This window comes from Marmota flaviventris, chromosome 1 (genome assembly GCF_047511675.1).
Source record: "Marmota flaviventris isolate mMarFla1 chromosome 1, mMarFla1.hap1, whole genome shotgun sequence".
Lineage (NCBI taxonomy): Eukaryota > Metazoa > Chordata > Mammalia > Rodentia > Sciuridae > Marmota > Marmota flaviventris.
The window spans coordinates 187,295,500-187,309,197 of record NC_092498.1 but is presented as its reverse complement, the minus strand read 5'-3'; the positions used below and the strand labels follow the sequence as shown (position 1 = coordinate 187,309,197).

Genomic DNA, 13,698 nt, shown 5'->3' with positions numbered 1-13,698 from the left:
CGACTTATTTTTTCTCCTTTCTTCTAAATATAGGCCCCATGCTATGCACATTTCTATATCCAACTGCATTTATTCATTCATCATAGAAATTTATAAAATATGAATATATCAAGTTACTTTTGGTCTCTTATTATTATTTAAAATTTTTTTATAGTTATATATGGACACCATGCCTTTATTTGTTTATTTTTATATGGTGCTAAGGATAGAACCCAGTACCTCACATGTGCTAGGCAAGTGCTCTGCCACTAAGCTACAGCCCAAGCCCCTGGTCTCTTATTTTTAATTGCAGTTTGGACTGCCCACAACCCAGCATATGGTATTACCCCATGCATCTTTTTATTATGAATCTAAGGTTAACTGTAGCCCAGCATGGGGAATATAATTCAGTGTTCTAGAATTGTTTAATTGATGTTAATTTTTTATTTGGTTGGGATGTTTTTATCTCTGATTAAATTTTGTGCATGCACTTCATGTTGTGGCTAAGCATCATTGCTCTAAGATGCCAACAGCCCCATCACATCTACCACTGCAGTCTGTTTGTTTTGCAGATAGTGGAGGCGGTATATGAACCAGTGCCAGAAGGCATCTACTCTGAGAAGGTGACAGATACCATCAGCAGGTAATTAATCTCACAACTTCCAACATATAGGGACCATCAAGAAGTACCTCACATCTATAAACATTCACTATTTAGGTGGAGGGGAAGGGTCCCCACCTAATCCAAACCTGGAAAGATGTTTGTGTATCACTAGTAGTAGTGAACCTCTGGAAGCCATTGGAATATCCTAGAGGACATAGTAGAAAATATCATGCAAACACTAGAATGATTATTTGGAAGGCTTCTTATCAACTTGTAAAACACATGTGACACGAAACTAAGTGAAGAAAATAGGGTATGAAACTGGAAATATGACAAGAAGCATAAAAGTCTGCACAAATATGGAAAAAAGCCAGGAGGAGAACACAGGAAACTGAAGAAGGTCGTGTCCGAGGATAAAATTGTAGATACCTTTTCATGTCTAATTCTTCAATTGGCAATATTGTCCTTTATAGTAAGTTGTCAAGGAAAATCAGAAGCTCTGGCCCCATGAGGCTGTCCCCACTCATCTCTCACCTGGCCCCTTCTGCTCATTTCTCCTGCTCCCTAGGCTCCAGCTATCTCCTCCTACTCCTTTGTCCTTGCTTTTACTTTATTTCTAGACTCTTCCCTCCGATGTATGCATGATATAGGCCCTCACTCCACTTGGCTTTCTACTGGAACCCACTCTGCCCACCCCACTGCCTCTCAGTGCTCTCTAGCCCCCTTACCTGCTTCATAAAACTCAGCCCCATCACCCCTGAAATATACACATGCATAAACCCTTGTTTGTTGATTGTCTGTCTCTTCCCCACCACAAAGTAAACTCAAGAGCAAGAACTCTGTCATCTTGCTTCTTACCAGTTTAGTCCCCAGAACAGTGCTCGGCATAGAGTAGACCCTGGATGTGTGAATGGATCACTTTGGTTTGGCTGATTGCTATTTCCAGACCATCTTAGGTAGTCGAGTCAGCCCAATGTGATTTCTGTGCTCCATTGAGCTGTACCAGATCCTCATCTTGGACTGTAGAAATCCTAGAGTCAGTCCAAAGGGAATCTTTTCCATCCCCTTCCCAAGTATTTTAAACCTTGCTTTGGCTTCTGTCTCTGATGGACCATAATGGTCATGTTACTAAAGCTAGTCAGTCCCCTTTCCCTTTGGCTTCTCCCCTCCGGGTCCATGTTTCCTACTAATAATTACCCCTACTCTATTTTAGGATTATTTCTTGAACCTTTCTTGTTTGGCATAATGCTGACCTACAGTCTTACGAGTCTCAGGCTGTGGAGCCAGGTCTAGCAGGGGCAGATCGCTTGCTATGAATTGCAGATGGTGGCCAAGGGTTTCTGCATCTGTGTTTCCTCATCTAGTAAAATGGTGATTGTAATGTAATAGTACCAACCTCATCAGGTCCATGTGACAATTATGCAAAGTAGCATAAGCAAACCACTTGGCATAGGGTTGAGGAAATGGCAAATACTTGCACACTTTTGGCAGTTATCACTGTTAATGTTATGGGAAACGGGCTGGAAGCTCTTCCTAAATCATCTGAGTTTCACATATTCTCAGTCATGCCTTGTTGCCAATGAATCCAGACAATTTATTTCTATGATTCATTCCTCTTCTCTGTTATTTGTTTTCTGGAAAGTACCTTATATATTGAAGAAGTCTCTGGAGATGGCAAGATGAAGATACCGTATTTGCTCATTTAATTTATCCTTTTCATGGGTAGTTGAGTGCCATAGAGGGAAGGGGAGAGAGAGATACCAGAGAAAAAGGTCCAGAGGCAGCAGTCTGACTTTGTGCAACTGAGCTGCAGGACTGTCAGTCCCTTTTGACAGGTTCCCTGGCCATCAACACATTTTTTAGGATCAGTAGACCAGTGTGTGTGTGTGGGGGGGGGGGGGGGGCTGAGGGGAGTCAGATAGCAACATACAGTGCAAAAATTTAGAGCATCATTAGGTTCTAGATTGCATTGGCTTCTAAACCCTCTTCTGCCACTCATTTTAACTTGTCTGAGCTTCATTTTCTCGTCTGTGCTATGTGGCTAGCAATATTAACTACTGCGTGGGCTTTGTTCTGAAGCTTAACTAAGATAATGCTGCTGACACACTTTGCATGTTGTAAAACCTCTATAAAGTTAGATAGTGTTATTAATAACATTATTATGTGAAATGACAACTGAAATAGGATACTACCATGAAAGTATATGATATTATTTGCAGAATTAAGTAAAAAAAAAACAAATTATAAATGTGATGAAGGGCAGTAAAGAGGGCCTTGAGAGATGGTAGAAGAACCTGGCTTAGTACGAGGATTTGGGGACTGTTTTTCTGAAGAAGGGACATGTAACCTGAGACCTGAATAACCCATAATTCTCAAATGGTGAACAGGGCAGAGAAAGCATTTCCTGGACCAGCATCTGTGAAAGCTTCACTGGTTCATTTGAGGAATGGGAAGAAAGTGGAGATGAAGCATCTCAAGTAAGGAAGAAGGAGCCAGCAAATGATTTGGGGCAGGGAGGGCAACAAGGGCCAGAGGCTGTAGGTGCTGTGGACTGTGTTGTGGATTCTGGATCTTTAACTGGAGCACTGTAGGGAGGACTGACGGGTTTTCAGCAGACTGACCCATGGTGAAATGTCTTATTAGCAAAGACCATGTTGGCTTGCTCTACGGGGAGCAGAGGGAGGGCATGAGAATGGAAGAGGAGATCACAGTTGATGGTGACTGATGGAGTGGTGGTGGAGGAGGAGGAGAGAGGTGGGATCGTTACCACCACAGGGTGGATGTTGTCTGCATCTTTGAGGGCATGATCCTAAGAAGATTCAAAATACTTTGATTAAGTGGGAAAGTGGAATGATTTTGAAAATACGAGAAGAATGGGCTTTATTCCATAGAGCTTCAGAATAAGGAGCAAAGACCTAAAGGGGGTAACAGTTACAAGCAGGATAAGGTCAGCTCACCATGACAAAGTGTAGGCCAGAATTAGAGGCATCCACAGTACAGGAGGCCACTGGTGGGTTGTGAGCTCACTGTCACCAGAGGGTGAATGATCACCTATTAGGGGATTCCAGATGAAATGTTTTTGAAGGTGCTTTCCATTTAAAATACTAAGATGCCATAATAAGTTAGAACTGACAATTTAATTTTGTAACTGACTGTAAATTAAGATTGCAGGGTGCATTCTGTAACAGACATTATTTTCATTTCAAGCTATTCAAGACTCCTCATTGTCTGGGTTCACAATCGCAAAGTTTTATCTTTAGGAAATTTGACATAAAACCAAAATCAGTTGTGAGTTACATGCGATTGCATGTTTAATTTGCTTTGGATTTTTAGTATTTAAAAGTGAAGTTCCAAAAGAATTAGGGAACAGTTTCAAATTTCCTATTTTCTTAGCCTCCCGTTTTCTTCAAGGAACAATGCAAGGGACATATGCAATTAAAATCTCAGCAAATTATTAGGTTCAGAGCCAATCACTGTAGCTTGACAGAGGCTTTGAAGAGAGGGGAAAGTTTACTGTAATCATTCTTAAACTGTTCATTGCTTCCAGTCACGTCTATCTTCTTTCTTCCACTTTACTATCATCTCATTCTTGTCAAGTAGAGCTCACACAATTTGCATCTCTAATGTGCAGGATCTTTCCTTTTTCCTGTTTGTTGATGTGGCATATAAGCACATTTTGTTAACGAAACTTTTCTTTTCTAGCAAGCTTTTAAATTAAGAGAATAACTTAGCAGCTCTGGAGTTTGGGGTAGAAAATAAATACATCTTGTTGCTCTGCTCAGTACCAGCATGACTATTTTTACCTTCCAGTACACTCTTAGGAGAGTATTGTCTATTTTCTTTTTTAAAAGGAAGAACATTTCCTTTTATGCACAAAATATTCCAATTGCCTTATTTTTCTCTCTCTGCGCCTGGTTGCATAAGCTGTCTGGCGCTTTGTTTCAGAGGCAGTCATAACGACTAAAGAAGCTAATGCTAGCCGTGAGCTCTAAGGACAAGTGGATCTTTACATTTCTTACCCCACCTTCAACTCTGTTTCATAAAACATGAAATGAATACAATTGAACATTGTATCCCTCTTACTTTTTTTCCCCAGCTCATCTCTCAGAGTGTTGTGGGGACAAAGTGGGTGGGGAGAGGGGAACATCCCATATTTTTTTCAGAACAAGACTTGATGCTTATCTGATTAGGGAATCATTGGAGCATCATACAGGCTGAAGATATTCTATCAGTCTCCAGTGTGTGTTATGACTTTGATTCACTCACTCAGTGGAAATACTCTGAAATAACCGAAGCTGGGAGTTATTTCAGAGCAATGAGGCTAGACTGAAACTTCTGATTGGAGATGTTCCTGGGAGGCCACAAGGCTGTGGCCAATCCATTTGGGCTATGGATAGGTCAGTTCTTTAGATGTTGGTGCTGAGTTTGCTTCATTCATTCACTCATTGCTGGATACCTGTCAGCACCCAGATTCCATTTCACACGCTGAGAAGATCATAATGGCGGTGGAAACACTTCTTGCCCCTCAAGAAGTTTCCCCTCCAGCGGTGAATCAGGCCATTGCAAGACAATAATCATGATAGTTTTAAGTACTTCAAATGCACACAGTGCATTGAGAACATATAAAAGAGGAACAGTAAGTCTTTCTGAAAGCAGTCCAAATAGTCTTCCTAATGGAGACTTAAAAATGGGGATTTGGGCAGGAAGATAAGGGATGGTATCTGGGAAAGCTCAGGGTACTATCAAGAAGAAAAATCAAGCAGATGGTCTAAAATAAGCAAAGAAATATGTGGCATAGGAGAGCCCTGGACTGTTTGGAAAAGTGCAGGTGGGAGCATTTGATGTGTTGCTGGGAGATGGGAAAGAGAGGAGGGAGATAAAGTACCAGATCAACTGGGACCTTACATGGCATTCTGGGAATTTTAATTTTATCTTACTGGACTTGGAAGCTATTGAGGAAATTTCAATCTGACCCAGGCCCTTCATACTAATTATGATGCTAAACTACATCTCCCTGCTGGTACCTTTTCTAATGAGGCCAAATATAGGGTGGGGAGGAGCCTTGGGAGAGGAGGAGATAGCTAAATGCCAGGAGAGGGAGGTAATTTCTCTTCCCATTTACCATAATATTTTAAAATAACCACATGATTTCTGAAACAAACTTATGCTGCTTTTTGTTAAAAAAAACTCAGCTAACAATTTACCTGCTAATGTCCTCTTGAATTATTTTAAATATTTGCAATCTGAAAATTTATAATATTTGTGCTAACAAAAGGTCTAGATGCAGGGTTGGTTTTTTTTTTTTTCTCACAAGGTAGTCAAAATAACACTAGGGCAACCTAGAATTTTAGCAGCTTTAATCTTTTTGGCTAATTAAGTGAAAGCAGATGAAGAATCTGATTTAATTAAAAGGCAAATTTCAACAACTTAGCTTCTTTTGTGATTATGAGCAAAAGCAAGAAACTTTACAAATATGACATCATAGCATAGCACAGAATTGGCTTTATGTGCCTGTGACTAGTGCAATCCCCTGTGCTCAAATGGTCCTGAGTTTGAGGTTTAAGACTTTTTATATAAGGTCCTGAAATTCTTTTTTTTTTTTAAATTTATATATGACAGTGAAATGCATTACAATTCTTATTACGCATATAGAGCACAATTTTTCATACCTCTGGTTGTATACATAGTATATTCACACCAATTCATGTCTTCATACCTGTACTTTGGATAATAATGATCATCACATCCCACCATCATTAATAACCCCATGCATGTCAGGATGGAGCAAGTGCCCTGCCACATCTTGGGAAGCAAAGAAAAGACATCTCCTGACTAGGCTGGCAACATCATGGCACACTTGGTGGACAACTCAGGGGTAGCCTCTTCCCACCCCTGGTCTGTGTTCCAGGTGCATCCCACCTGCATAGAGATTGTAATCTCTTGAGGTTTGCTCATCTAACATCAGTTGGGATGCTGAACTGTAAGAAGGGCAGTTTGACTTCTCCAGTTCCTACTGGAGCTCCCTGCTTTCATTTGCAGGGGACACCCACAGACTATGTAGCTGGCCCTATTCCCACAGTCTCTTGCCTATATTTGTACATAACAAATGCACAGAGTGAACTTTGTTAAATATGAATTCAGCAGATGTGCAAAGTGCCTGTTATAACCATAGTGCGAGCCCACTGCCTTAGAATTGAAAAAGAAAAAGCATGAACACAGATCAGAAAATGATAGTGTCTTAGAATCTGATTAAGACTCTTATGTGATTTAGTCATGATTAATAAACTCAATAAGAGGGAATCATTGGCAAATTATCATTTTGAGTCTCATTTTGACTTCTGTTGTGAAGAATATTTGTGGACTGATGGAGAAAGCAGTGCAGGCAAAAGATAGATTGAGTGAGGATGTGTTGCTAAGTCAAATACTGATGTGAAAGTTAGTATTTTCCTCAAAATTCAAGTTAAATTTGATTGAAAAGTATGCATCATTCAGTACAATTGGAGAATTTGAATTAAAAAATAGATAACATTCTATTGTAGATACCAGAAGGAATTGAATGATCTGGGTATTTGGCTTCTGTAACATGAACAATACTCCCTTTACTATACTGAGTGATATACTTCCAAAATCACAGGAAATATTAGCGTGCAATGTGTCAAATTAGTTACTTTAAATTACTTTTGTTAAAGACAAATAAAATTGAAGATGACAGTTTGAAGGTGCCCTATGGCAGACTGTCTATAACTGCTCATCCAAAACTTCAATCACCACGATTTCCCTGAAATTCTATCTCCTATCATAAACAAAATGCAAAATATAAACTTCATATCCTTGTCAGCATGATTCAGTGAAATCAAACCAATCCTCCACAGTCGAATCAACTTAAACACTCCCAGTTGCTTTAAAAAGAATGACATGTAACAGCCAGTCACAAAAAAAGGTTCAGATACTTCCTCATTTATGTTCTACAGACTGTGCTGCCAGGCAGGCCTCTCGTTCTCAGTTCAGACCTCCTGGTTTGGGGGACTGCTCTTTTGTATGCCCAGCGAAGTTCCATAATTTAAAAAGTTGATCCAGTTTTATTTTGACCCTATGATAGACATCTTCAACCTCTAAGTAATAGGATTATATTTTATATTTATGACTTTGTGTTTTGTTTTGTAAGACTGAATCATCAAAGTGTGTTAATAATGACAACATTCAGCTGGAAAAGGCCAATAAGTTGTGACCCTACACCCCGCCCTCCCCCCACCAAAACTGTCCTTCCTTTTGGTGCATCAAAGGTGATCATCAGGGACTGTGTATTGGGGTCCCTCTTTGTTCTACTGACCAGTGAGCTGAGAATAACTTCAGAAGGCAGTTGACCCACACAGGAGATGATGAGCCCCTCTGCCTATGCTTCACACCCAACCTGTGGCCCTTGCCTACCTGCCTACATGCTAAGAAATAGTCCTGCCTCCCTCTCTCTCCCCCCGGCTCTCTAAATACCCTTTGGGAAGTGTTGGATTCAAACTTATGTTTGATTCCTATCTTATCCGGGTTTTCTTGGGTGCAGATACCATGGTGGACTCTGTAGCATAGTTTAATCTTGACCTTCCACATCCCAGGTCTGATCCTGACATTCATTCAGTGTTGTAATTGGCTCATCCCTTGTCTCAGGTGCCTGACTCCTGATGCAGAAATCCGTCCCGACATTGTAGAAGTCAGTTCGATGATATCAGATGTCATGATGAAGTATTTAGACAACTTATCGACATCCCAGCTGGCCTTGGAGAAGAAACTGGAACGGGAACGGAGGCGCACACAGAGATATTTTATGGAAGCCAACAGGAACGCTGTCACATGTCACCATGAGCTGGCTCTGCTATCTCACGTGAGTGCTTGTCTTTCGACCTACTAGACTGTCTAAAGATATTCTGGCTTGTTTTGAGGAAAATTCAAAGTTAGGAAAATATTTGTTACATGAAATATTTCAGTATTATGTAGTTACAGATTATATCCCTTTTGTATTTTAAAGATATAAATAACTCAATATGACTGGCCTTCCAAAACAATTAATCCATACCTCATTGTACATTTTTACAAAATCAGAGGTCAAAAAGTTATCCCGGCAGTTCTTCAAGTTTAAATTATGGTCTTTGTGGAAACAGCTGTGGATGCTTATATTTAATTTCTTTAGCAATCTCTACCTTTGGGAACATGTATGAAATGGGAGTTAATTCAGAGATGGAAATAACTTTTGTCTTTAAAATTTTTTTACTGGTCTCTCTGTTATTGCTGCCATTGCTCTTTGTGGTAGTGAAAAAGTTACAATGCTTCAAATCAGAATGTATTTTTAATTTTTTGCTAGTAACCTGTAGATTATTTTGATATTTACCATGTTTCTGAACATGGCTTGAAGAAACGCTGCTAAAGCTGTGGATTTCCACATGTGCCAGCAGGGGTCTCAGTCATGCTCTTGTTGCTGCCTTCTTTCCCCACCTATGTGCCTTTGTTTTAACCTTGACCCAGGATCTGTGGTTTGCTTGTGCTCTGGGTCTCCCCCAGCAGGGACCATGGAAGGGATCCTTCGGACCAAGTGTTCTTTTCCTCTGTCCTCAAAGTGGTGCCCAAGGAAGAAGGATCATAAAACTAATTCTTGGTCAAGGTACCTGATCATTAAATTCCTTCCCAGGACCAGAAGACTTGTTGTACTTCAGCTGGTAAAATTTTACAAGACATTGAGCTCAAAGAAGTTCTGTCTTCTTGAATAACAGTAATTCCAGTGAATTTCTTTCTAAAAAGAAGGAGAGCACTACTGTTTCATGGGTTTCTCTTGAGGTGTTTGGATTCCAGAAGTTGAAGATTCAATGTAGTTTTCTTTTGGAGGGAACTCTTACCTCCATTGCTTTAAATGCTGAGCCACCTTAATGTAACTTCATAGAACAATCCATGATGATTTTCGAAGGCCTCAGCTTATGTTTAGGAGCATATAACTTGCAGTTATTTCTCTGAATGAACACAGTTAAATCTCATACACGGGGACTGGGAGCTTACTATGGCTTGTTATTTTACTGCCTGACTCTAAAAGCCAGGCAACAATAAGAAATACATTGCTCTATGTGTGCCACGATGCTTTCCTAATAGTAGACTAGATTGCAAGAGAGTTAGCTATTTTTATAAGTCTTAAGTATCTGGAGCCTTCTATTAAGTTCCACTCTGCAAAGCTACTTAAACCAACTTCCAGTGGGATGTGAAAGAGTCACTTAACATTAGGTTTGTGTGGCTGACATGGGGGTGGGTGGAGTTAGTTTAAAATCAAACAGTAAAAAAAAAATCCTCTTATCTTGAGCAAAACACCTTGAGAAGGACTATTTCATATATTTCTTTATTTTCGGTTCTCAGTTATTTAAGAAAATTCTGTGTTATGGAAACTTTCAAACATAGAAGCAAAGCCCACTCAGCTTCAACCATTAGCTACTTGATGTAAATCTTCCGTCTTTTCTATCCCCATGAACTTCTTACTCCCTGACTTTCCCAGATTATTTTGAAGCAAATCCAAGATACCATATTTTTTTCATCCTTCAATATTTTGATTGATGAGAGACAGTTTAATGGTAGAAATTTAACTCTTGGACCGTGGCCAGGTAAGGCAAAGGGAAAGCTCCAGAGTCAAGGGAGAGGCTGTGAGGTTCTTCAGGTTATATCCTCATCTGTGGATTAGGGGAAAATTCTACCTACTTTCTAGGGTATTAGGATTAAGGAAATTATTGTGTTTGAATATACTATACAGCTTCAAAAAGTGGCAAAAAATTTTAAGGTAGCATCAATTTTGTAGAATGAGTAAAGCATATGCCAGAGGAATAGTTCATTGCTGTAAAAGTGAATGCTATCTTGTCCAAGTGGTCATTAACAATAAATGTGTTTGTCAATCATGCGGTTAATACACATTTTTTGAGCATCTACTGTTAGCCAGCCTCACAGAGTACCTGCAAGGGAGCACACTCAGTCTTTTTTGGACCATAAAGAAATGCTTTACTTTAAAACACAGTTTTTATTACTACTTTAAAGAGTCAAAATATCTTCTCCCCTTGTACTATTTTTAAGTATGCTGACAATTTTTTCTTTCAAGATTAACCAGACGTTAACTAAAAGGAAAAAAAACAAAAACAAAAACAAAAGACAACTTGATTAAAGAACCAAGGAGGAAATATTGCTTTTCATCAAACGAAAGTATGCAGTTAATTGGCATTGTCCTCTGGGTACCAATTATTATTTTTAAAAATTTACTTTCACACCATTGCTGGCAGAATTATGGGTACAAAGTGTTATATCTTTTTTTCTTAAGCAGTATTATGATTGTTTCATTTCAAGTATAGTAGAATGTTCTCCCAGAGCTGTTAATGTCAAAAATGGAGTTACACAATCCAATGATGAATGGTAGTGAAAGGGAACAGAAATTAGTGGGCTCAGTGGAACTTTATGAATTCCCAGCACCAATAAGAGGATCCATCTGTGAATTACTGAAATTTTACAAACCAGTGGGTAAGCAAACAATTGATAAGAACATTAAAGGCTCCAGTCTCATGGGTGAGTATGCTATTTACTCTCACATTTTAGCTTATTCTTAATTATGGCAATTTTCTTAATAGGCCAGTAAAGACAAGAACAAATACGTATTTCAAAAGGGCAGAGACATCTTCACTAATGATGTTCTCTCCAATGTGCTGCAGTTTACCCACTGAGAAAGTGAAGCAAGACTTTTTCCTTTTGAAGAACATTAGTTAACCTTTTTAATTTTTGTAATTCAAAATAAGAGATCATCTGTTGAAGGCTACCTAGGTTGGTTCCATAGTTTAGCTATTGTGAATCAAGCAGCTGTAAACATTGATGTGGTTGCATCACTGTAGTATGCTGATTTTAAGTATAAACCTAGGAGTGGGATGACTAGGTCAAATGGTGGTTCCACTCCAGGTTTTCTTAGGATGGAATATCACTCAGGCTTAAAGAAGAATGAAATTATGGCATTTTTCACTGATAAATGGATGGAACTGGAGAATATTATGCTAAGTGAAATAATCCAATCCCAAAGAATGGAAGGCCAAATGTTTCTCTGATATGCAGATGCTAATTCACAATAAGGGCAACAGGGGACAGGGTGGGGGGAAGAATAGAGAATAGAAGTAGTTTAGATTAGACAAAGGGGAATGATGGGAGAGGAGGGGGTATGGGGATAGGAATGATAGTAAAATGAATAGGACACTATTACCCTGTGTGCATATGTGATTACATGACCTGTGTAACTCATCATCATGTTCAACCAGATGAATGAGAAGTTATACTCCATTAATGTACAATGTACTGTCATGTATAACTAATTTGAACAAATAAAAAACAAAAACAAAATAAGAGATCATAAGGAGAACACAGAGTTGAGAATGATAAGAATTAACCAAGAATAGAATAATTCTCGTCCAATAATTAAAAGGCCTCATAATGGAGAGGGCATTGTGGCCAAACCATGACTCGTGTTTTGCCACTATGTGTTGAACACACAAAATCCTTACCTTGGGTGTATTATTCTACATGAGAGGAGAAAAAAAATCAGTTACAGACATTTCTAAAGAGGATATTGCAAATAGAAGGATCAGCATCAGAAAAATTTGATCACAAAAAACCTGGAGAATCATGAAAATTTTCATTCTGTCCCAACTTTGGGGATTTGGGGGATTCAACTTTAAACGGATATTTGCAGGAGTAACAAATCATCTGTTTACACGTATAAGTGGAGTTGAGTTAAATGTTCCAGGGAGACCGTGAGTAGAAATCATGAGCAAAGCGTGTGTCTGCAGGGCCTGATCTTCAAGGGGCTGCTTCTCTCCCCGTGGTTCATCTTCACCACCCCTGTTTTAAAGCCAAATGATGATTTCTTTTCACTAGTTTGGCAAGTTCACTGAGTTTGGAAAACTGCTTTTACATCCATAATCGACTATCAGGGAGTGACAGAGAAAAATGAAAAATGCTTGCTGTCTTAAATTAATAATGAAAGAACAAAGATTTGTTTAATGTCTTCTGAATGTAAATCATTATGCTCAGTATTATGAAGGTTATAAAAAATTACAAACAATGACCCCAGTAGTGAAGTGGCTTATAATATACTTGGGAAGACCAGACAGATAAACATATTTGGGAGGAAACTGCTAATGATTCAGGACAGTTTGGGTAGATAACAAATGAGGTATGTGAGGATACCACAGGGAGGCTCCCTGAGCAAACAGGGAAGACTGGGCCTTCGTCACTGGAAATGAAAGTCACTCCTGGATGGGAAAGAAAAATAAAAGTGCAGAAACTCCAGATATTCCACTCTGGCTCATTTAAGACCAGGGATTAAAGTGTCTTGATGCTTTAAATGGTAAGGAAAGGAACACCAGGAGACGTTAAGAGACTTGTCCAAGGTCATCTGGCTCATTACTGACAACTCCAGGACTGAAACTTGGATTTGCTGATTTACAGTGCATCTTTTTATATTTATAGTTTGAAAAGTCTGAGTTCTACATGGTAGAAGTTTGCGAATATCTTGTTGGGGAGTTTGGATGTTGTGGACTAAATCCTTGAATTTCTTCAAAGTACCTAACAAACAAGTCGCCAAATTACAGGCTAATTCTTGTTGATGGTACATATCCCCTTCTTGATTTTTTCGTTTGATGATTTCCAATAAACTCTCCATCCTTCTTTTTATCTTATCTATCTAAAAACTCTTATTTTTCTCTTCCAGTCCAGTCCTCTTAACATGAGACATTCTGCTTTTCTTTTTTGCACTAGCCTTGATTAAGCTCCATAGTTTTTCATTTCATATGAATTTGGGCAAAATCAGTTGTGCAAAATGGGAACTTCATTTTCTGTAATCATATATCATTTTGGTTTGAACCACTGTTCCTGCTGATAGCAGGAAGATAAAGCCAGTATTAATTATATCAGACCGATGACATCAATCTCTTTTGGTTTAAAAGTTCCTTTCCTGTTCCAAAGTTTCTCTTTTCCATCTCCTCTTCACCAGATGGCAGCTGGGTACAGGAAGAAGGGTGAGTGTCCCTCTGTCCATGGGAGACGGGGAAGGGCTCAGTGTGCTGCCTTCC

The 13,698-nt window shown here is 39.1% G+C and overlaps 1 protein-coding gene across 8 annotated transcripts in view; it reads left to right on the top strand.

Annotated features, from left to right (window-relative positions):
- Nek10 (NIMA related kinase 10) overlaps positions 1-13,698 on the top strand; it is a 186,602-nt gene that overhangs the window by 114,089 nt on the left and 58,815 nt on the right. For 7 of the 8 annotated variants that reach the window (XM_071609301.1, XM_071609299.1, XM_027932535.2 and 4 more), the window contains 2 exons: positions 552-622; positions 8,243-8,456. In XM_071609301.1, coding sequence (XP_071465402.1) covers positions 552-622; positions 8,243-8,456 — 285 coding nt within the window. The remainder of the gene's footprint in view (positions 1-551; positions 623-8,242; positions 8,457-13,698) is intronic. The other variant, XM_071609305.1, reaches the window with a different exon arrangement.